This window comes from Patiria miniata, unplaced genomic scaffold (genome assembly GCF_015706575.1).
Source record: "Patiria miniata isolate m_02_andy unplaced genomic scaffold, ASM1570657v1 HiC_scaffold_24, whole genome shotgun sequence".
Taxonomy (NCBI): Eukaryota; Metazoa; Echinodermata; class Asteroidea; order Valvatida; family Asterinidae; genus Patiria; species Patiria miniata.
In genome coordinates this window covers 15,694,226-15,716,300 of record NW_024037063.1, presented here as the reverse complement: position 1 = coordinate 15,716,300, position 22,075 = coordinate 15,694,226, and the positions used below count along the sequence as shown (strand labels likewise).

Sequence of the window (22,075 nt, the reverse complement as noted above, 5' to 3'; positions counted from 1 at the left end):
GCGGTTGTCTTGTCTAATCAATCAGTGATTCTGTAGACCACGGCGAATACTAGTTTGGCCCAAGGTTCTTGCGCGAACTTGCCCGAGGGCGAGTTCGGCGAGTTCTATTTATAGATAAAGCGCCCTCAGTCGACAGCGCACCAGCCGTGCATGCATGCGTGACGTGCTGTGTTGCATGCTCGACTGACACATGACTGAGCTACCCGAGCGACTCGAGACTCTTGATCTTGTGATCGATGCTGGTGAGCAGAATTCTGGTAAGTTTCACAGTTTTGTTTGACATGTAGAGCATTTTGGAAATATTCCCATGTCTCTGGCCACCATTAATTTTTCCCTTCAGTGACCTTTCAGTTTCACTAGTTTCAGCCTTAGCTTGACCATGGAGGAATGGCTTGACTAACTCCAGCTGACATGCTCATAATAAATAGTCATATTCATTCACATGTAACGCTGGAGGCATAACCTGTTCGTTAGAATGTGGTAGCAAGAGACCCTAAAAAAAGGGCCTCTCATAAATTGTTCGGTACAACTATAGAATGCAGGGCCACTTTACTCTACATCCGCGCCTCCGTACGGCTGCGTGGAGGCGTGGAGGCGTGGAGCCGACCTACCTCCGAAAATCGATCGTGGAGTCGTACCGTGGAGCCGCAGTCGATATCTCCGAGAATTGCGCCCTCTATCGGTGCGCGTCTCAAAATCGCCAAAATGGTCGATTCGCCGGTATGTCAGCTCTGCGACAATATGTATCAATATGAATCCAATTTACAACTGTTAAAACCTGTGAACTGATAAACTTTACGGATAGGGTATCTCATGTTGTCACTGAGAGGGGGAAGGGTTAGTCTTAAATCCCCTAAACGTTACTTTTATGGTTTTTTTTAATCAGATCGTACTTTTTTCCTTATAAATAATCTTAGTAATCCTTGGCTGTGGAGTATTATTTTTAAAGGGAAATAAAGTCCCTTTAATTAGATACCTAAGAACCTGATGTTAAATGTTTTCAGGTCTGGGAACCAGACAGTCAAGTGTTACAATGATAGCCACTTCTTTGATTTTTCGTCTTTAACCTAAGCTGTTCGTCTTTAATAACCATAAGTATGAAACTAATTTCCTGACAAACATTTAGTTGGATGAATGTTGGTGGAGGGATAATAATGGTTGATCAGAACTTGTCAACTTTAGTGAAATTTCTAAATGTTCACTTGGAAATGTCCTGTATTTGTTCAAGTGCGCCACGTTGGGGAACACTTTGCAGCCCCATAAATGTGACTTACATACTGGACTTCCTTCATATTGTGAGCCACCCAGCAGTCATAGCACCATATGAGGAAAAGTTGATTTGAGGAAATCAAAATTGATACTCACAATATGTTAATAACCAGGAAAAACTGAATTCTGTTCCATGCCCTCCCGGTTGACATCCGTAAAAATAACAATGGCAAAAAAAATTAGAGCAGTCCTCAAAAGTAACTAATGCTAACATGAGAAATGTGGGAGTTGAAAAAAAGAAAGAAAAAAAGACATCCTTGATGAGTATGATAAGTGTATGTAATCCTTTTTATTATATTGATGGGTATACTGGCTTTAAACTTGCTCAACTGGTATGAATAACAAGTATATACACATACACGTACATTTCTGTAGTGTAACACGGAAAAGGAGCCCTTTTATCTTTGATGTGCTGTTTTGGGTTTTAACTAGCCCCCAGAACCCTGACATGACTACATTGACATACATGTAGTTATGTCGCTGTCCTGAGGGATAGGTTTCAATTCTGATGAATTTTGTAACAAGTACTAGGGAATAAAGATTATAGGCCTACAATTCAAACCTTTTGTTTCTTAAGAGGCGGTGAGGATTGAGAAATAAGGGGCCAGTAATTGGTAATAGCCCTCACTGTCAGCTCAGGTCATTGTCAGGGACCAGGGCCCAATTTCATGGTGCTGCTTAACAGCCCGCAGAAAAGTTGTACTTAGCATAGCAGACAAATTTGCTAACCTGAAACACTATTTTACGGCGTGGATGTGCGTGCATGGGGATTTCTATTGTTACGTCACTAATTTAAGCAAATTTCCCTCTGAAGTAAGCGTTCCTTTTGATGTGCTTATGCTTGCGGTCTCAATGAAATAGACAGTGGCTCTGTCTGATTTTAAACCAAATGTTTATAAGTGCACACAATTTTTTGAGCATTTACATGGTTGATTTGTTTTGCAATAAATGTATTAAAAAATGAGAACTCATTATTAAAAAATACACATTTTACAGATACTTATATTTGACATTTTGTGTGAACAGCAATCATCAACTTTCGTTCGTGCATAAGTTGGACAGTGTGAACAAGGATTTGGGCTGCAAGAGATACAAGTGTGGATGGCCAGAGAGCAGAATGCAACAGGTGACAGTCATTGTTATTGGTGCAGGGCAAAGGGGGAAGACCTACAGTAACTATGCATTGGACTATCCAGAAAAACTAAAGGTAAGCTACCTAAACATGATTGAAATGATAAGTTTTCATGGTTTTTAATAAATTGTTATCATATGTAAAAGACTGAATTTTTGGATCATTGGATCATTTTTCCAATTTGCATAAAACAACACATTATATTTATCTAAACCCCTAGTAGTAAGGTTTCAGTAAATAAAACAACTGACAAATCCTTATCAGAAAGGGTAATATTGGTTTCCATGACAATATAGGACGTATTGATGCATTTACTATTCTTCTTGTCAAAATCAAGACAAACAAATACATTCACCTGCAGCCATAACTGACTGACTGACATGGCAAACATTCAGCATTATGTTCACCTGCAGCCATGACTGACTGACATGGCAAACATTCACCATTATGTTCACCTGCAGCCATGATTGACTGACTGACATGGCAAACATTCAACATTATGTTCACCTGCAGCCATAACTGACTGACTGACATGGCAAACATTCACCATTATGTTCACCTGCAGCCATGACTGACTGACTGACATGGCAAACATTCACCATTATGTTCACCTGCAGGCATGACTGACTGACTGACATGGCAAACATTCAGCATTATGTTCACCTGCAGGCATAACTGACTGACTGACATGGCAAACATTCACCATTATGTTCACCTGCAGCCATGACTGACTGACTGATATGGCAAACATTCAGCATTATGTTCACCTGCAGCCATGACTGACTGACTGACATGGCAAACATTCAGCATTATGTTCACCTGCAGCCATGACTGACTGACTGACATGGCAAACATTCAGCATTATGTTCACCTGCAGCCATGACTGACTGACTGACATGGCAAACATTCAGCATTATGTTCACCTGCAGCCATGACTGACTGACTGACATGGCAAACATTCACCATTATGTTCACCTGCAGCCATGACTGACTGACTGACATGGCAAACATTCACCATTATGTTCACCTGCAGCCATGACTGACTGACTGACATGGCAAACATTCAGCATTATGTTCACCTGCAGCCATGACTGACTGACTGACATGGCAAACATTCAGCATTATGTTCACCTGCAGGCATGACTGACTGACTGACATGGCAATCATTCAACATTATGTTCACCTGCAGCCATGAGTGACTGACTGACATGGCAAACATTCACCATTATGTTTACCTGCAGCCATGACTGACTGACTGACATGGCAAACATTCAACATTATGTTCACCTGCAGCCATGAGTGACTGACTGACATGGCAAACATTCAGCATTATGTTCACCTGCAGCCATGACTGACTGACTGACATGGCAAACATTCAACATTATGTTCACCTGCAGCCATGACTGACTGACTGACATGGCAAACATTCACCATTATGTTCACCTGCAGCCATGACTGACTGACTGACATGGCAAACATTCAGCATTATGTTCACCTGCAGCCATGACTGACTGACTGACATGGCAAACATTCACCATTATGTTCACCTGCAGCCATGACTGACTGACTGACATGGCAAACATTCAACATTATGTTCACCTGCAGCCATGAGTGACTGAATGACATGGCAAACATTCACCATTATGTTCACTTGCAGCCATGACTGACTGACTGACATGGCAAACATTCAACATTATGTTCACCTGCAGCCATGAGTGACTGACTGACATGGCAAACATTCAGCATTATGTTCACCTGCAGCCATGACTGACTGACTGACATGGCAAACAGTCAGCATTATGTTCACCTGCAGCCAACTGACTGACTGACATGGCAAACATTCAGCATTATGTTCACCTGCAGCCATAACTGACTGACTGACATGGCAAACATTCAGCATTATGTGCACCTGCAGCCATGAGTGACTGACTGACATGGCAAACATTCAACATTATGTTCACCTGCAGCCATAACTGACTGACTGACATGGCAAACATTCAGCATTATGTTCACCTGCAGGCATGACTGACTGACTGACATGGCAAACATTCAACATTATGTTCACCTGCAGCCATGAGTGACTGACATGGCAAACATTCAGCATTGGTTTTAACTGTGACTCAATGTAGCGGACACTGTACACAAATGTACATACACGCACATTACATAAAGCTGAATCACTTGGAAGTTTCTAATACAGCACTTGTGTCAAAAAGTCATTTTTGGTTCTCTCTTTTTACCTCCATATATTTGACCAGCCGCATTTAATATATGCGTCCATGCGAAATTTTACGTGTACTTTGTACAAAAACATTGTAATGTACGGCACAATATCTGCATGTACTATGTATAAAAAAAATGCTTACTTTTGATCCTTAATAACTCAGCTTTGTGCGAGAGGGTGAGATTTAAAGCCATAAAAAATACTCCCTCCAGAATCTGCCACTTTCGACTTGGCATCCTCCGATGTCAATACAGCGCTGGAGACGATGGCGGAAGGCTCATTCTGATCAGAGGTCCCTTTGCAACTCTTGATGTGTTGTGCCAAATGATTGAGGAGGTGTGCAGTGAGTCACATCAGGAGTGATCCTGCTTTCCTTCAGAATCTTTCTGCCGCAGCACACGCCTTCCGCCATTGTCTCCAGCGCTGTATCGACAGTGGAGGACGCCAAGTCGAAAGACGCAAATTCTGAAAGTGAGTATTTGTTTTCATAATGCCTTGTTTATGTGATCTGAAATTTTGGTTTAATTCCATTCATAAACAACAAAGTTATTAGGATGAAAAGTAGGACTTTTTGACACGTAGTACTTATGTGTTTGTATGCTCATCAATTGGTCTATGACTGGAAGCTTAGAGAAAGTGACATTGCCTGACTTTGCCGTTCTAATATTCTATTTAAACATTTGTGAAATGAAGATCTTTATGCCTGTATCAGAACATTTGGCTGTTAACACCTATGCTTAACGTTACTCCATGAGTGTTATTAATTGTTTTGTCTCTATGATATCTGTGTAGGTTGTAGGGGTTGCGGATCCCAACACAGTAGCATGTAGGCAGCTGCAGAAGCTTCACAACGTTCCTGAAGACAGACTGTTTGATGGTAAACTCTTGTGGGTCATAATCAGATATATAGAGCTTTTTTTCAGTGGATATCATCTACATATACACACCCCAACCACCCTAGCAATCCTCCATCACCCATTCCCAAATCCCCCAGTACAATGTTAATAGGGGCCTGATGATGACTGCATTCTACGAAACAGCAGGCAACATTATCATTCAGTACAGTGTAGAATGCACCTCTCATGATGTCTTATTTTGTTTTTCTTAATTTGCAGATTGGACCAAAGTGTTAGCGCAAGACAAGTTTGCTGATGCTGTCATTATCTCAACTCCTGACCAGCTTCATAAGGTTTAGGCAAAATTGTTTTTGGTTTATATCAATCCACACTGGCCTTCTGAGGGTTGAATATCCTGCCAATAGGTTTAAATTCATCAACCAAATTAAATGATACAAGAATACAATAAGACAGCTGTCACCAATTGACCCTATATTACAACTGCACTAGTAAGCAGGTGGTTGTGGGTTTGAGTCCCACCTCAGCCAGTTTGTGAACTTTTTTCACATGCTCTTTGCATCGCTTCAACAGAATACAGGGTATATCAAATTATGTTCAAGTGCAAAACGCTAAACTAAAATTCCACATCTCGCAGACACAGAACTCCATCTTACGTACCAGAAATGAAAGCAGACTGTTCAGTCACAGTAGGAGGCATTCAATCTACCAGCATGTACTTTTGTAGAATACTTGTGTACAAGTGGTTACTTTGTTGCACAATATACCACTCAGATTGATTTCATTGGTTTTTTTTTTATTTTAATTGTTTTAATTTAACATCCTGTTTTGTTTTCAGTGCGAGAAAAGGGAATTAAATAAATGTGTTCAAATTTTCATGATTAATAGAACAGTTTGTTTTTGTGAACTAAAAAAAAAAGAAGATTTCATCAAATATTTAAATTGAATTGAAAGCAAACATTAAAATTACCAAAAGTCTAGCATATCTGAAATGTGATAATGTAAATACTTTACTCAGTGTTACTCCAGGTTAAAAAACCCAACTTTTATATTGATGTCTCAAATGTTCTCTTTGCTTTGATGAAGGATCCGGCTGTAGCATGTGCCAATGCAGGATACCACATCTTGTTGGAGAAACCTATGGCAGTAAGTATCAACTGGGTAAATACATGTCACAAAAGAAGAAGAGCATCCCTACACATTTTGTGTAGGAAACTCAAAGCATTATGGGTAGTTAGCTGTAACGATCTAGTTCTGTGCTGACATGGAAGTGTTGAGCCTGGGTAACGGATAGAAGACAATTATCCAAAGATATGCTCTTTTCTTTGTTAGTACAGCATGGAATATATTTTTATCAGATTAATTTTTTATGTGATTTTCAACTTCTTATAAAATCTTATAAAACCTCCACACCAGTGTTCCTTGAACCAAAAAGGAAACTTCCAGAACATTTGATAACAGAAACACAAAAAAATGATAATGAAAGATTTAATGCAGACAGCTTTTTGATGTGCATTTGTCCAAGTAGTTGGTGATGAATGTAAAAAAAAAAAAACGCTTAAAGAAATGTGTTAATAAAATCCCACTTGATCTTCTTAAAGTATGACACAAAATGCTGTGTAATATTTCAAGGTTGAGTTGATCATTTGCAGCTAAAAAGTAACTGACCAAATTATTGGTTTAAAGATAGTGATGGCACTAAACTCACTGTAAAATTATTCCTTCTGGCATGCTGTCATTTTGAAGAAAACAATAAAAGAATGTCATTTCCAAATATGAGTCAAATGATGACTTTTTGGAAATTTCCGTTGAGTAGTTTATTTGTAATTGGGCAAATCCGTGAATGGATGTGCACAAGCATTGACACGACGCACAGGTGTGCACAGTTGCTTTTATTCGTCGATTCAGTTTATGACATCGCGTAGCTGCAATTGACTGAAAGAGAACGTGTTCCGGATGCTGATTTCGAGCGCAATTCTATATGACTCAGCAACTGTTGAGTTGAAATTGAGATCCTAGAACATGTAGAATATTGTTTTCTCAAAATGTTCAGCATTCACAGAGCTAAAACTTAATCAGGTTAGTTGTTAAGCACCCGTTTTTAGATTTTGAGCACTTTTGTTGCTTCAAACGAAACAAATGCACAAAATACAAATGATGTACCTTTAACTAAATCAGTCTATTTTTTTATGATTCCAGACGACAGAGCAAGGATGTCGTGATATAGTGGAGGCTTGTAAACGTAATAACATCATTCTCTCGGTCTGCCATGTTCTGCGTCATTATCCTCCCATGCGTAAGATTAAGGAATTAATTGACAGTGGTTTGGTGGGTGACATAGTCAATATACAACACACTGAACAGGTAAATACTAAGTTTTCTTTTCATTCATTTGGACTCAGTTTAATCTTTAAAAAGATGAACAATGACCTCCAAATTAGTTACTTTCTTGTATTTTCTGTATTTTATTTAATATAGGTTCAGAAAATTTGTCATGCTTACTGGCGATCAACTACATGCTTATTTTAAGTTGTACTTGTATGAATAACTGCATAGTTACATAACCCACTTTCTTAAGTACCTTCAAGTAATTGTTTTGTGGATTTAAATGTGTCTCTTTTTCCATTTCTGTTATCATCTTCCAAAATACAATAGTGAGAAAACTTTCGGGTTCTGACATATTCTAGTCTAGACTGAAAGTCTAGTCCTTTTTGTTGAGTTCTTGTGCCATTTGAATTCCTACAAAGTGACGTGTTCCTCACAATTGTGCATGTAAAAAGTGCAGTTATCACACTGCAGTTGACAACTTGGCCCCACTATGTTCAATATCATGCCTGTTGCATGGTATATGAAACAAAGATCCTTATCTTATGGTGGCCTAGAGTGTTAGTGGCTACTCCAGTCACACGTTTCTTTTTAAAAAGATGCCTCAAACCTGTGCATTTTCATTGTTATGTGTGTAAGTCTGAAACTAGCGTGGAACCTGATATCAAACAAGGAATTGTCACTCCTATGATGTGTAAAATGTGGCACCAGACTGCGCTAGTCTTATGTTGACAGATGTGCCTGAAATGAGATGGCTTTATTTCACTGCAGGAACGTATCTATAGGCAAGGCAATTCACTGCAGCACCAGATATCAACAAAAGGCATTTCATTTTAACATTTCCTTTGTAAATGTAAGACATAATGTGGATTTTTTGTGACCCACACGTTTGAAATTATGGTTGTAAACAAGTCGAATACTACATTTTTTTGGCAATCTCTGGACAAAAGTGTACTTTAAAATTTCATGTTGCTGTTTTTTTCATGACATTTAGATTTGAAGTATAAAATGAATTACTTGCTGAGTGACAGGTTGACAGGTTTGATAGAAGTAATCCTGGTTCTGATTGCTGATACAATTTTCACAGGTTGGTTATTGGCACTTTGCACATGCCTTTGTACGTGGCAACTGGTGTCGGGAAGATACCTCTACATTCTCTCTACTTGCCAAATGTTGCCATGATGTTGACCTTTTATCATGGTGGATGAGCAAGTACAGGTGAGCTATATTATCTCGTCTATTGAGGCCAGTATTCTCTCTACAAGACATTTCAAAACACTCGCTCATGTAATGGCCCAGCTTGGAATGAATTTTGATCAGTAGAGCGACTCGTTATGACTGACTGGATGGATGGCACACTAGTGTACATGTAGCCAATCCAAGGACTAGTTGTAAAACAGGACTGTCCTCAGAAGCTTATCATTTTAAAGGGAAGATTCAACATTTGCAAACATCACAAAACGGAATGATCACATGGTCATGAAATACTGGATTGTTAGGGAATGACAGTCTAAAGCATCCTGTAAAATAGAGGCTCCTGGTGTGCAGATATTTTCAAGAAAAATGATATTTTTCCAATGCTGGTCGGCCGACCAGCGTTGAAGAAAACTGGTGTTTTTCAAAAACTGTTCCAAATTGTTCCTAATTAGTTGTTCTGCATTTTCTTTGCAATTGATAACACACCTGTAAAGGGGTACAAGCCTTCTAGACTGATTCTCTGACCTTACAATTCCCCAAAGTCTATAAATTGCTCTGATTCATCTTAAGTTGGGTCAGGGAAACAGACTACAAGAACATGATTGGTTTTCTTGGTTTTTCCATTATCTACAAGCCCAAAACGTGAAACAAGTCATTTTAACAATATTTGCTATAACATACTGATCCTCCAAATCAATTATTTCTAAAAATTGCAGTAAAAGCAAATGTTGTACATTCCTTTTACACATTTTTAGTTTTAAGTAAAGTGACCTATTGTATCTTTTCACAGCTATTTTTGGTACTAAAAGTTTCTCGTAAAATATAGTCGACAGCCATCCCATTTCCCCCCTCTGTTTATTGCTTGAAAATTTACATCAAAGTAGACAGAAATCTGATGACTGCATCAGGAGATGTAACGGAGGTGAAACAATATTTACACAAAGGTTGTGTTAATAAACATCTCTTCAATATTTGAATAGCCGATCATCAACCGAATATCCCAATAGCAGTTTTTCAATTCAACTATTTGAAAAATATGACAGGCTCAAGAAGATGAAAATCGTGCATGATGATCTTTTTATTAAGTAAGTTGTATTGTTGTATTCTTTGTCAAATGACACACTATTATCTAAATCTACTTCAGTGCATGATTTGAGAGTTTCCAAGAGAAATATTAGCTTGGATGTCTTCTTTAAAATCAGTCAAATATCTGCCAATTTGTCAGCTCTTCTATTTTACAATTAGTTCTTAAGTATAGGAACATGCAAATCCCAATCGGTGGCCAGTGTGGGCTTGCGCATGTTACACTAGATCAGTGCATTTCCAAAATTTGAATATCTGATGAGTCCAAGTTAGAATTTTCAAATATTAGCAAAACTATTTGAATATGCACAGCTTGATAAAGAACTGATTTCAGAGTGATTGTTGCCTGCAGCAGCATGTGTTTTGGTCATTACAGTATTGATGTATATTACGTTAAAGCATGGATCTTAAGATCTGTAGTTAAAGTCACCATATTGGTTTAGAATATATTTCAAGTTTCTTGTCTGTGTCTCTAAACCTACAGATGTACTGGGGTATCATCATTTGGGTCACTCTTTCACTTTAGGAAGGAAAATAAGGTTGGTCAGCATTTTATAAAATCTATCTCGACACGATTTATGTTGGTGAAGGGACCTTTGGGAAGCAAATAAACTTCCTTCAGAGTATACAGTAAACTTCGGCTAAATCGGCACTCTCCGGACCTGAGAATTTGTGACGACTTACATGTACGCGAATGCCGATATCTGCTGTAAGTCGTCATTTTGCTGACTTACATTTGCACACATGATTCATTGCACTAATTGGCTTTGATTTACCCTGGATTATCTCCTTAATGCTTGAGTTGAATCCAGCAAATTAATCCTCGAATTGTATCATCACGTTTGGGGTACTGCTAGTGGAGACCACGATACATACATGTATGTGCACAGTAACGAATTATAAATGCGTGCGTGGTCCGGTATATACCACACACGCAGCAGTAGTCATTCAATAAGACGATCCCCAAAATGGACAGAGCGCATGCATACAGCCTAGAGGGGTACTGGTATTGATATGCTCACGATGCATGCGATGTATGCAGTAGGACACCCTTTTTCGACACCGATGCATGCAGCGATCACGGGCCGTGCGAAAGCATTTTTCACTCGACACTTTGCCAACCGCAGTACAGGAAGTCAATGCCAATGCGTGATTTGTTGAATGTCGACTTACACAAAGGATTTTGTAATGCTTTTTATGGAAAGGGGACTGAGAGTAACACGATGACTTGAGCGAAATGGCGACTTATAAAAGCCGACTTAGAATTAGAAATAAAAGAATTCAATGGAAATGCATTATGGACAATCGGGGCTTTAGTCGGACGGCCGACTTAGCGATTCGACGAGTTGTACGATGTCGGTTTAGCCGGAGTTTACTGTAACTCTTTTTGTTTGGAGGGATGGAACGAAGCAAGCCAGGAATATTGTAAACAGCCAACAAGTATTATCTTTTGTGCAGTTGTGGAATGGAGTACAGTGTGTGTCTTGAAGTGAGGTATTGGCCCGATGTACAAGAGATACAAGTTTAAGGTGGTCATCAAAATGGCACATATACACACTTACGTACATGTACCCGGGACCAATGTACATGTTGTGGCAGTAATCTGGGAAGTTAACGGGGTCCGCTCATAAGTCCGACGCCTCATAGGTCCGACGCCTCATAGGTCCGACAAAATCGCATCCCCTAAACAAATAAAGGCCCATAAGTCCGACGCCTCATAGGTCCGACGCCTCATAAGTCCGACGCCTCATAGCTCCGACGCCTCGTAAGTCCGCCAAATTAAATGCCTCGTTTTTCCGTTGTCGGACTTATGAGGCGTCGGACTTATGAGGCGTCAGACTTATGATACGGCCCCAAGTTAACGACTTGTTAGGCTTTAGTTATAGGAACAATTTTGATGCTAGGAGGGTTGCTAATATTTACCAAGAAAAGAAGAGTCCACTGGTTATCACTAGATTTGTTTGGACAAAGACAAAGCTGACAAAGAAGTTGTCTATAAGAGCAATAAAGAAGGTGATGTAATTGTTTACCACTGTTGACTGGAGTGATGATCTGTTGCTGGAATTGAACCAGTAGTGCAGGGGGCTTATACCAACATTGAAATCTCTGCCAAGTGTGGCATGTACTTGCACATAATGATAGATACACATGATGCTCTCTTGCGTGATAAGAAGAATCCATGTCAATTTGTGTTGTGGTAACTTTAATCTTTGTGACCATATTGAGGTTGACATTGAGTGTACTGGAATGACGAACACTGTTTCCTATACACTGACTGGATAGTGTACATAGGCAACAAGTCCCTTCACTTTGCATCAGCCAACATCTTGTAATCGTGCAAATAATGTCCTGCATCAAGGTATTCCCTTTCTATCCAGTAGGGCTTTCCATGAGCAGCAGCTATTTGAAGTTCATAAGTGACTGGCAAAGATCACTAATTCATATGGAGTTGGTTGCATGAGCTATCCAGTCAGTATGAGTTTGAATGAAGGTCCCCAAACCATTCCCTACTGTCTGGGTGTCAGTCAGCCTCAGTGGTTTGCTAAAAAGCACAATGGGGTGCTGGGGTAAGGTAAGCATGTGCTGATGATGCTTGGTATGGACCACCAAGGTGTTGCATTAACTTCTAGAAATGTGAGATGATAACCTGGTTTGAATGGTTTGATTTGTTTGCAGCCACCTGGTTCATCCTCAAGATGTCTAGATTGCAAGGTTGAGACGAAGTGCTGTTACTCAGCCAAGAAACTCTACATAGACATATATAAGATGGTAAGCAATACAAGGATGGCCACAGTGACATCTAATGCAGTATGTAGCTTTGCTTACTCTGGTATTGTCTTCAAAGCTGACTGCTACCAACACTGATCAGCTATGTGTAGTTCTACTAAGAAAAAGCCTTAGTGGTGAATGTTGAAACAACAGAATCTGAACAGTTGTTCCAGTCCCTGCATATTCTGGGTAAAAGTGAATTGTTCGTATGCAACAAGGTGATTAAACAGCATTACAAAATCTAAAGGTTGTTATTAGCACATTGCAAAACCTCTGTGAAGTGACCGTTGGTCATGTACACTGTTACAATAACAAAATGTTTACATCAAATACAAGTACAGAACGTTGGACAGTGGAATACAATGGAGACATAACTATCTAAAAAAAAAATCAACTTATGGAGCGATAACAGTGGATGCCTAAGGTTAAAAGAAGTGGATTTAATAAAGGAATAAATGTGTGCTTGGCCAGTATTAAAAACTATGTTTAAGACCAGTTTGGAGTGTTTAAGCTGACCAGAACTACTGACTCACTAGTAGTATTGCGCATGCCTATAAAGTGAGGATTGTTAACGTTCAACAAAAAAAACGGTAAAAAGGACATCATTTCATAGGAGTCCAAATTTCATGTGACACTGGAAAAGTGCTGATGACCAGCCAACTGGTGTTCTATCAACCATTTAAGACCAGCCAGGTGACGGGGCTGTCGACCAACAGGAATGCGTAAACTGTCGTAGGTATCTATGAATGTGAGCTGTATGTGACGTCTCTGTCCACATAGTGCCGCCTTTCATGCAGACCTTTCATGACAGCTATATGTGTGCTGTTAGTATCAGTTACAAAACAGTCGTTGAATCAGCTTCATTGTTCACAGAATTTGACAGCAACACTTAGAACAAACCTCCACAGGTGGAATAGCATTTCTTAATTAAACTTTCAATTCAATTTTTGTATCATTGTTTTTATTGTGAAGTGCATTGAGGAATCTGATCCAAAGGGGCCAAACAATGTCCAAATTTTGTTAGACAAGTGTTGATTGGCAATGACAAGCTTGACAATATCTGTTTGACCTGTTTTGTTTTTACTTTGATGTGTTTGCAGGGTAACTCTGATTGGCCAGTTTCAGTCATTTGTAACAATCCTTCTATTGAATCCATCACTGAGGCATTACAACATGGGCCATATGGACGATGTGTGTATGACTGTGACAATGACGTGTGCGATAATCAGGTAGATGGATCATTTCATTAACAATTATTCAATGCTGTGATGTGGGATATGGCCTTTGTAACACCCCAAAAGATGCATAGCACCCGAGACGAATGCTATGACACACCCCCCACCCGAGTCATTTTTATAGACTGGACACTTTGCCATTGTAGACCAATAAAATTACAATATCCAAGACGTGATATAACAAGATGATTTGTAGCATGCTGCTGTAATGTTATCATGCGATCATAAAGCTCCACCCTGAGGCTGTATGGAATGTCCCACAGTGAAGGACCAAACAGACAAAACAAAGCAAAATTGCATTATGGCATATCAATTAGGATGCCCAACAAATGTGTCATGTACAATTTGACTTGAATTTGACGGACTGAAATAAAGCCGCCGTGACACCCTAGTGCCCCACTCACATGTAACTTGTCTTAAGACATGTCTGACCACACTCAGATTTGAGTCACGAAAATAAGAAGGGCACTCAAGGAAAGGTTTCGTGAATACTGCTCAAGTTGTAAGACTAGTCTTAAGTTGCGTATTGAAGTGGGGTGCTTACTTATTTACGACTAAGTTGTTTAGCGAATATGGCCCCAGTAGTGTATGTTTATGCACCGGCCTGAAGGACTTGGAGTGACCACCAGAGGGTCAAAGGTGGGGGAAATGGGACTCTCATGTAGTCATTCACGGCCCAAATAATGGCAGAGTAATGCCAGCAATCTGGAAGGTGCCACTTTCCAGTTATAACGAGACTTAACGAGGTATAACCTCCACTGGGCACTGCAACCACAAATGCTGTGCCTGGAGTTTATAACAGCTAGTCTATTTCACTCTTGACGCAAATTTCATCTACTAGCGTATATAAAAAACCACTTGTGACCATGGAATTAGCAAGAGGTGTGCTATAATATCTCATATTGCACTGTCTATAGGGCATAGCGTGTATCATATGATATTTTATATAAAACCGACATACAGATCCTTGTTATTTGATTGCTGGAACTCACATCACGTGACATTTGTTATTGCTCCCATTCACGCCGCGGCTCAAAAAGTACTATCCGCCCATGGGGAATGGGAAATACTATTCAACAGTTAATATCATGATGCGGTATTTGTGTGCAAATGCATGCTGGTGTGTGCGTTCAGCGTTGCGCGTATTGTTCCAAAGAGCAAGCGCTACAGCGTTGGGTTCAAACATTTTCATGAAGGGGTGGTTTCAAAGAGAGAAATACATTTTCCTTGAGTTTTGTGTTGAAATAAAAGTTCAAATATATCAAATGACAAGGATCTATACATGTATGTCAGTTATATAAAACAAATATTGAGTGGCTTTAAATTGTGAAATGGGAGGAATATTATCGCTCGGTCAAATCAGGACTTTTCCATTGCACTCGGCTTCGCCTCGTGAAACGGAAAAGTCCAGATTTTACCTTGCGATAATATTCCTCCCATTCCACGCTGAGCCACTCAATATTTGTATACTAAGTTATGCAAGTTTAATGTGTGCCCACTGCTCATATACAGCAACTAGAATGACTGCTGAAAAGTGACCACAGCTCACACGTTGCATCTTTACTGTGTGTCACGGTTGCTTGAACATAAATTCATTATCCCACTTGCACTTAAAAAATGTATTGTGTCTATGTTCAATTATCTTCAAGTAAATGTGAATCCTCGATCCTGATTGGTCGATCCATGGCAACAAGCCGAGCTTCATATAGCACGGCCACGGTCCATACCACACTCCGCGTATTGCGCTATTCCAAGATGCGCTCGCCATTCTGTACAAACATGCACTTGTAATAGGATAACCGCTTAAAAGTTTATGTACAGCGTGCATGTTCAATCTATTTAGTGCGTCAAATTTGCTTGAAGATAAATTTGTTATCACGCTCGATTGCGCTCGTGGAACACGGAAAATGTAGTTTCCCATGTGTCCCACATGTGCACAGATGCACTACATTATGCCGTGTTCCACTTGTACTCGCACAGTCTTTGGCCTTATGGCACATAGGGCATGTTTCAAGACATTCCCTTGTTCTCTCCTCTCATTTCTATTATGGCCTCTAGCTCTCCTGAATCTACTATGTCTTTCACAGTGCGTCACTTATCTGTATTGTTCTGCATTTATCTTCTCGTGTTTACTCTCTGTTAGTGGAGCGTATTGTAATTATCATGATGGAGAACTGCCTGCCTTAATGTCACGTGTCTCTTACTGTATTTATAGGTTGTTAGTATGCGTTTCAGCGGAGGACGGACGGCAACACTTACAATGGTGGCATTTACAGAAAGCGTTGGTCAAAGAATTGTCAGAGTCTTTGGGACAAAGGTGAATATATTCAACCATAAACCACGTATGGTTTGTGTCATTGTAGTCCTTTTCATACAATCCTTGCCAAGGATCATTGAGTTAGGCTCTGTAATTATATTTTCTACCCAAACTTTTACGTAACCAGTAAAATTAGTAAATGTCAGTTCAACTTAGCAATCTAAAATGGCCCGACCTGCAATCTTTTTAGGCAGCTACATGTACTTTTGAAAAGATTGTAGTTTCTTAAATTATTTTTACGACTTTGTTTCATCCTCAATATGGTTATTTGGTCTTACCTAACCCTATTCTTCCAGTCAGTTTCTCTCTGGTTTATTTGAAAAAAAATATATACTTCATTAAACCACTGCTATGAAGTCACACTATTGTTCAAAGTGTGGATTCGGAACAACGAATTTGTTACACTGGTCACAAAGTGTAGATTGGGAACATGTATTGTTGTACACATGCGCAGTGAGCAGGGCCTGATGGATTGGTCGATCAGCACAAAGTATCCATGCACTGTGTACAATACAGGCCTTATTAATTGCCTTTATTATCTCTCTCCATGGGTCTTTTTAATGCACGGGTGGGACTCGAACCCACGACCTCCTGCTTTCTAGTGCAGATGTCTTACCACTCGACCACCGAGCTAACGGGATCGGTTGGCCGGTTCGAATCTGATGTACATAGCAGCGGGTACCGCATAAACTATTAAAAGATGGAATTTTGCGTCGGGGTGATATAAATCAAATTAGGTTTTGCCCTTCACCGACGTTGTTTTCAAACACTGTATACTTAGTGTGTTACCTCCCGAGTGAAAGTTGGAAAAAATCACTCGGGTGGGACTCGAACCCACGACCTCCTGCTTTCTAGTGCAGATGTCTTACCACTCGACCACCGAGCTAACGGGATCGGTTGGCCGGTTCGAATCTGATGTACATAGCAGCGGGTACCGCATAAACTATTAAAAGATGGAATTTTGCGTCGGGTGATATAACTCAAATTAGGTATTGCCCTTCACCACTGTTTCAATGATAGTTTATTTTATTGTTAGGCAAATTAGGACCGAGTTATGGGGACTTTCTGCTGTCCCCATAGCATTATCGGTCCCCACAAATACCTTGCACAGACGAGTGTAAGTCCCCACAATTACGGAACAAGAATGCGTGTGTGTGTGCATTTGGTTCCACAGGGATATCTGGATTGTATGTCCATGTATACCTTGATACAATGAAGGTAGCTTGCTAGTATAATGTATAGAAAATGAATAAGTTTGGACCCCATCAGACAAAGGCCAGAATTAAAACAATAGGATTTTATTTTATTTGAATTTTTTTTTTTTACCAAACCAGTATGCAATTGTAATCACTCACTAAAATAGTAGGGGGGCCTGTACACTGTTTATACATGTTTTTGTATAATCAATGTGGCTTCTCCGCCCTTTTTTCTTGGACAGTCATATTTTTAATTGAAACAACAACAAAAAAGTTTCTCAACAAACACATGTACATGTACATGTAACACTAAAACTTGAGACTTGCACCGTAGTACATGTACATGAACATGTTATGTAGCTCCCTGGGTTGTTCTTAGGATTTTGAGTCACTTTCGGACCCCATAGGCTAACTGTTCTCATTATTAAAAACCAAAGAAATGATGTCATGAAATTAACTCAAGCTTATTCAAATAACCATGTTTTCTTTTGATTATTTAAAAAAAAATATTTCCATGTAGGTCTTGTAAATGCTCAAAGGATTTGCCTTTGAGAAATGTCTCGCTTAAGACTGAAAATATCCAGTCAGTTTGCTTAAATCACATACAATGACTTCCCAACAGAAAAGCATAAAAACAAAAATTCATTACAGGATCATAGGCATCAATACATTACATATATAACCTAAAGAAAACAATAACGATGTCAATGAACGTTCCATGTGACCCAGGTAAGTTGATGTGAATAGAGTGGTGTTATGTCATGGAAATAGGCATGGTTGCGGGGCATTTGTGTTTTTAACACTATTTTTCTTGTTTAATTTGTTTCAATGCTTGTGGTATCTACTGTATTTGATTGACAGAGGATAGAGAACAGTTGGTTGTTTCATACATGTATTAGCTTTTGAGAAAGATCAACTTGATCAAGTTCTTATTTGACACTATCAGGCAAGCATGATATTGAAATTTGACCCACAGATGTTGATGTCTTAACTGCAGGGTGAGATTAACCTCAGTGCTGCTGGTGATGTCCGACACTATGACTTTCTGAGTCAGCAGACGGTGGATGTGACTGTTGACTTCCCTGCATCATCAGCTAGGGTGCGGTCTAGCTCGCTAGGCCATGATTTGGCTGATTTCTACCTAATGGACAATTTTGTTCATGCACTAGCGGTATGTGCAGTTTTCACACATTTCTTTAAAGAAAATCAAGGGAGCAATACGTAAAAAATGCGTAAAAAATGTTAAACTTTGGAATTCCAACATTGCCCAACCAGACAAAGTGGGAATTCCAACTTTGCACGGATTCCCACTTTGTCTTCGACACAGACATGTGCAAAAATATAATATCTACAGCTTATATTAGTATTCTTTTTAAATCCTGCATTAAACACAAATTACACTCAACATGTTCCAGGTATTTCTTCAGATGAAAGGGATTTCAATGCTATTTTTAACTTCTGGCTCATGGTCAGATCAGAACAATAGTCTTGAGAATGGCCCGAAATATTGCAGAGAATAGTGATGTCAGAATTGACTGAAAGAAAGGTCCAACTATTTGTATAGAGTTTACTGGTGGTCATGATGATGACAAGCAATCAACAAGAAAACAAAGTCTGCCTTGTAATGCAGGGTCTGTCATTGTTCTTCACCTTCAAAAAACATTTTATAGAAATTAGATAAAAATCATCTTTGCAGTGTCTCAGGTTTGAGAAAGCCGTTCATAAGATGTGCATATTTGTTTATGCAATTATCATTTTTTTGTTTCAACAAAAAGATGAGGTGCTGGTACGTAATAACTAAGACAGCAAAAAACAAAGGTTTGAGATTGGTCAATTTCTAAGGCATGTACTCCTTGCAATTACAGTGGAGTAAATGATGAATATGCGAGATGATGTTGTCGACGGACACTTTTGTGTCATTTCTGTTGTGTGCCCCAACTTTAATTAGTAGGTGTGCTCTTTTAACAGAAAGACTCCTTGGGTTTGTTGACAAGTCTTTCATATGCAGTAGACAATTTATTTGTTCATTTGTGCCAAACTTTGTTCCTGACCGTTTGTTTGAAACAAAGGCGTAGAAAAGGCAAGTTGGGTTCTCCATTAAAAACAATTTGCCTCTGTTAGATAAAAATTACATGAGCACTAGTGCATTTTATAAGTCAATTTCATACATAGAAAAACTGCTTGTGAATATGATATAATTATAATTGAAGAACTCTTTTGGTGTTTCAGATGAAGGACCCATCTATTATTCCAGCTTCAGCAGAGGACATACTGACGAGTCACCTGCTAGTGTTTGAGGCAGAGAAGGCTCGGCGGCAATCCAGAGTCATTTCCTTTGAGGAGCATTGACAAGATCATGTGATGAGCATTGACAGGATCATGTGATGAGCATTGACAGGATCATGTGATGAGCATTGACAGGATCATGTGATGACCTAAGAACTCTTTAACATGACACAGCCATTTTACTGACAAGTATTAAAGGAAATTGGCATTTACATAAACAAGTAAAAGGCTCTGAAATGCTAATTGAATTCAAACACATATTAAAAGTACCAAATCTAACAACACAATGACTGGTCCCCCACAGTACTGAACCAACAAAATGTTGAGCTATGATTACCTTAGATGCGGAGTATGCGTAGTTCGGGTTTAGAAGTCATAATTTCATTTGCATTTTAAGTTACTTGTTCACTTATAAAAATAAGTGCAAATGGATTCTATTTAAAATTTATCAAAGTTTGTAAAAATGCCCAATCCTAACCAACCGACGTTAAACATGATCCTACAGTATGCTACTGGCCTGTGTCCCACACACCACTCGGCCTCCGGCCTCATGGGTTGTTGGATACAAACGCACTACGTTATTCCATGTTCCACTTGTGCTTGCAGGATAACTAATAACATCATGGTTCAAATTATGTAGGATATCTATGGATACCATGAGAATCAATTTAAAACACCGGTAATGGTAAAATTTGGCTGTTTTCTACAGAAATAAGCATTTTTGTGTGAGTCCCATAAACATGGACATTTAAAAATGTGTGACCTTGTCGAAAATGAAATACTTGTACATGTATATCAAGATACCAAATTGAGTTGTTGAATGGGAGGTTTGCAGTAACACCATATGAATGAAAGATATCTCTTAATGAGTTGTGTGGTTCCGAGAAGAACCAGTTGATTTAACTCGACGTTTCAAACAGGATGCTCTGCTCGTAAAGTGAGTTACATGTACATGTACATATCAAAATGCATAGCCAATGATGTCCTTCCTACTACATAGTGACCAAATCTTTGAGTACAACATTGCCTTCAAGACTCGTTTGTGGGATCCAATCACCATTTAAATGTACATGTAATTGCAATTTGTCTCCCAGAGACGTGTTCCTGTGATGTTTTTATCTTTCCCAAGATGACTGCCAATGCGTCACTTTTGAACAGTTCTGCAAAAATGTGTATTTGTTAGGTGTTATTCTTGCGATTGTATTTTATGTATGATTATTGTTATATATTGATGTCTGTTTTTTAGTAATCTTATTAGTACATGTTTACATGCTGCAAATAAAGTAATGAAACAAAATTAAATATCTATCTTGACAATATTTTGTACATCGTATTTCCATTGATTAAACGTTATATTTTGCATATATTTCACAGGGATGTGATTTACCCTGTATAAAATATCAGAAATAAAATATAAATATATGACATTAAATACGGTGGTGGATATGATTTACCTTGTATAAAATAGGAGAAAATATGCGACAAATAAAATATGCATGAATAAAAAAAATTAAATGTTTTGGAATTATTGTCTCGTCTTCAGTGTTGATAACAATACTTACAAGTGGGGAAGAAGCTTGATGAATGCTTTCTGTATGTTGGTCTCTGCTGTTATTTTTATCCTGAAGCAAAAATCATCCAATTTTTTAGCTAGATGTCCAATTGGAGATCTTATTCTATCCGTGGAGAAAATTCAGTGACATTTTTTGTTTATGATACCCAAGTTTACAACACAATTTGTTTGGGCCCTACAGTACAGCAACATAGTCTATGTAATCTATTACATTTGAGCAGATTTGCTGATTAATTATTCAAGACAACCGCATCTTGGTTTTGACCAATCAGCAGGTGCTTTCTATATCGGGTCTTCGGTCCTGATTTGAGAATGAAATGATGTCACGATTTAGTGAAGTCGGCTCCGATTGGCTGGCGCATGGCTTGCATATATCTACATGTCTAGACATATGAGACGTTGTACAGGAGACTTGGCTCCGGGGATAACGGGTCATATTCAGACTAGTAACAGCAACGTGCATCTTGCATCAAATCCATGAGATGTATCATGCCTGGTGGAATAAAACAAAATGATGTACTCAGCAACACTCAGGCATACAACTTTTCCTCGGATCAGCTGATTTCCTCTCTTTTTACTTCCCATGTGTGCCATTGAAAATACAAAAACACTGTA

General features: G+C 39.0%; 1 protein-coding gene across 1 annotated transcript; it reads left to right on the top strand.

Annotated features, from left to right (window-relative positions):
- Positions 1 to 122: 122 nt before the first annotated feature.
- Positions 123 to 21,416, top strand: LOC119732612 (putative oxidoreductase YteT). Its single transcript, XM_038206192.1, has 13 exons — positions 123 to 257; positions 2,296 to 2,476; positions 5,418 to 5,502; positions 5,741 to 5,814; positions 6,566 to 6,625; positions 7,679 to 7,843; positions 8,892 to 9,022; positions 10,569 to 10,623; positions 12,761 to 12,853; positions 13,954 to 14,082; positions 16,304 to 16,405; positions 18,599 to 18,772; positions 19,831 to 21,416. The coding sequence occupies exons 2-13, from the start codon at positions 2,387 to 2,389 to the stop codon at positions 19,948 to 19,950; spliced, it is 1,278 nt and encodes a 425-aa protein (XP_038062120.1). The 5' UTR covers positions 123 to 257; positions 2,296 to 2,386; the 3' UTR covers positions 19,951 to 21,416.
- The last annotated feature ends 659 nt before the right edge of the window (positions 21,417 to 22,075 follow it).

Bases quoted from the DNA above. Each gene is read 5' to 3' on its own strand.
- LOC119732612 (XM_038206192.1), top strand. From the start codon at position 2,387: ATGCAACAGGTGACAGTCATTGTTATTGGTGCAGGGCAAAGGGGGAAG. The intron at 12,854-13,953 runs GTAAGCAATACA...ATGTGTTTGCAG, and splicing joins ACATAGACATATATAAGATG to GGTAACTCTGATTGGCCAGT. The intron at 16,406-18,598 runs GTGAATATATTC...TCTTAACTGCAG, and splicing joins TCAGAGTCTTTGGGACAAAG to GGTGAGATTAACCTCAGTGC.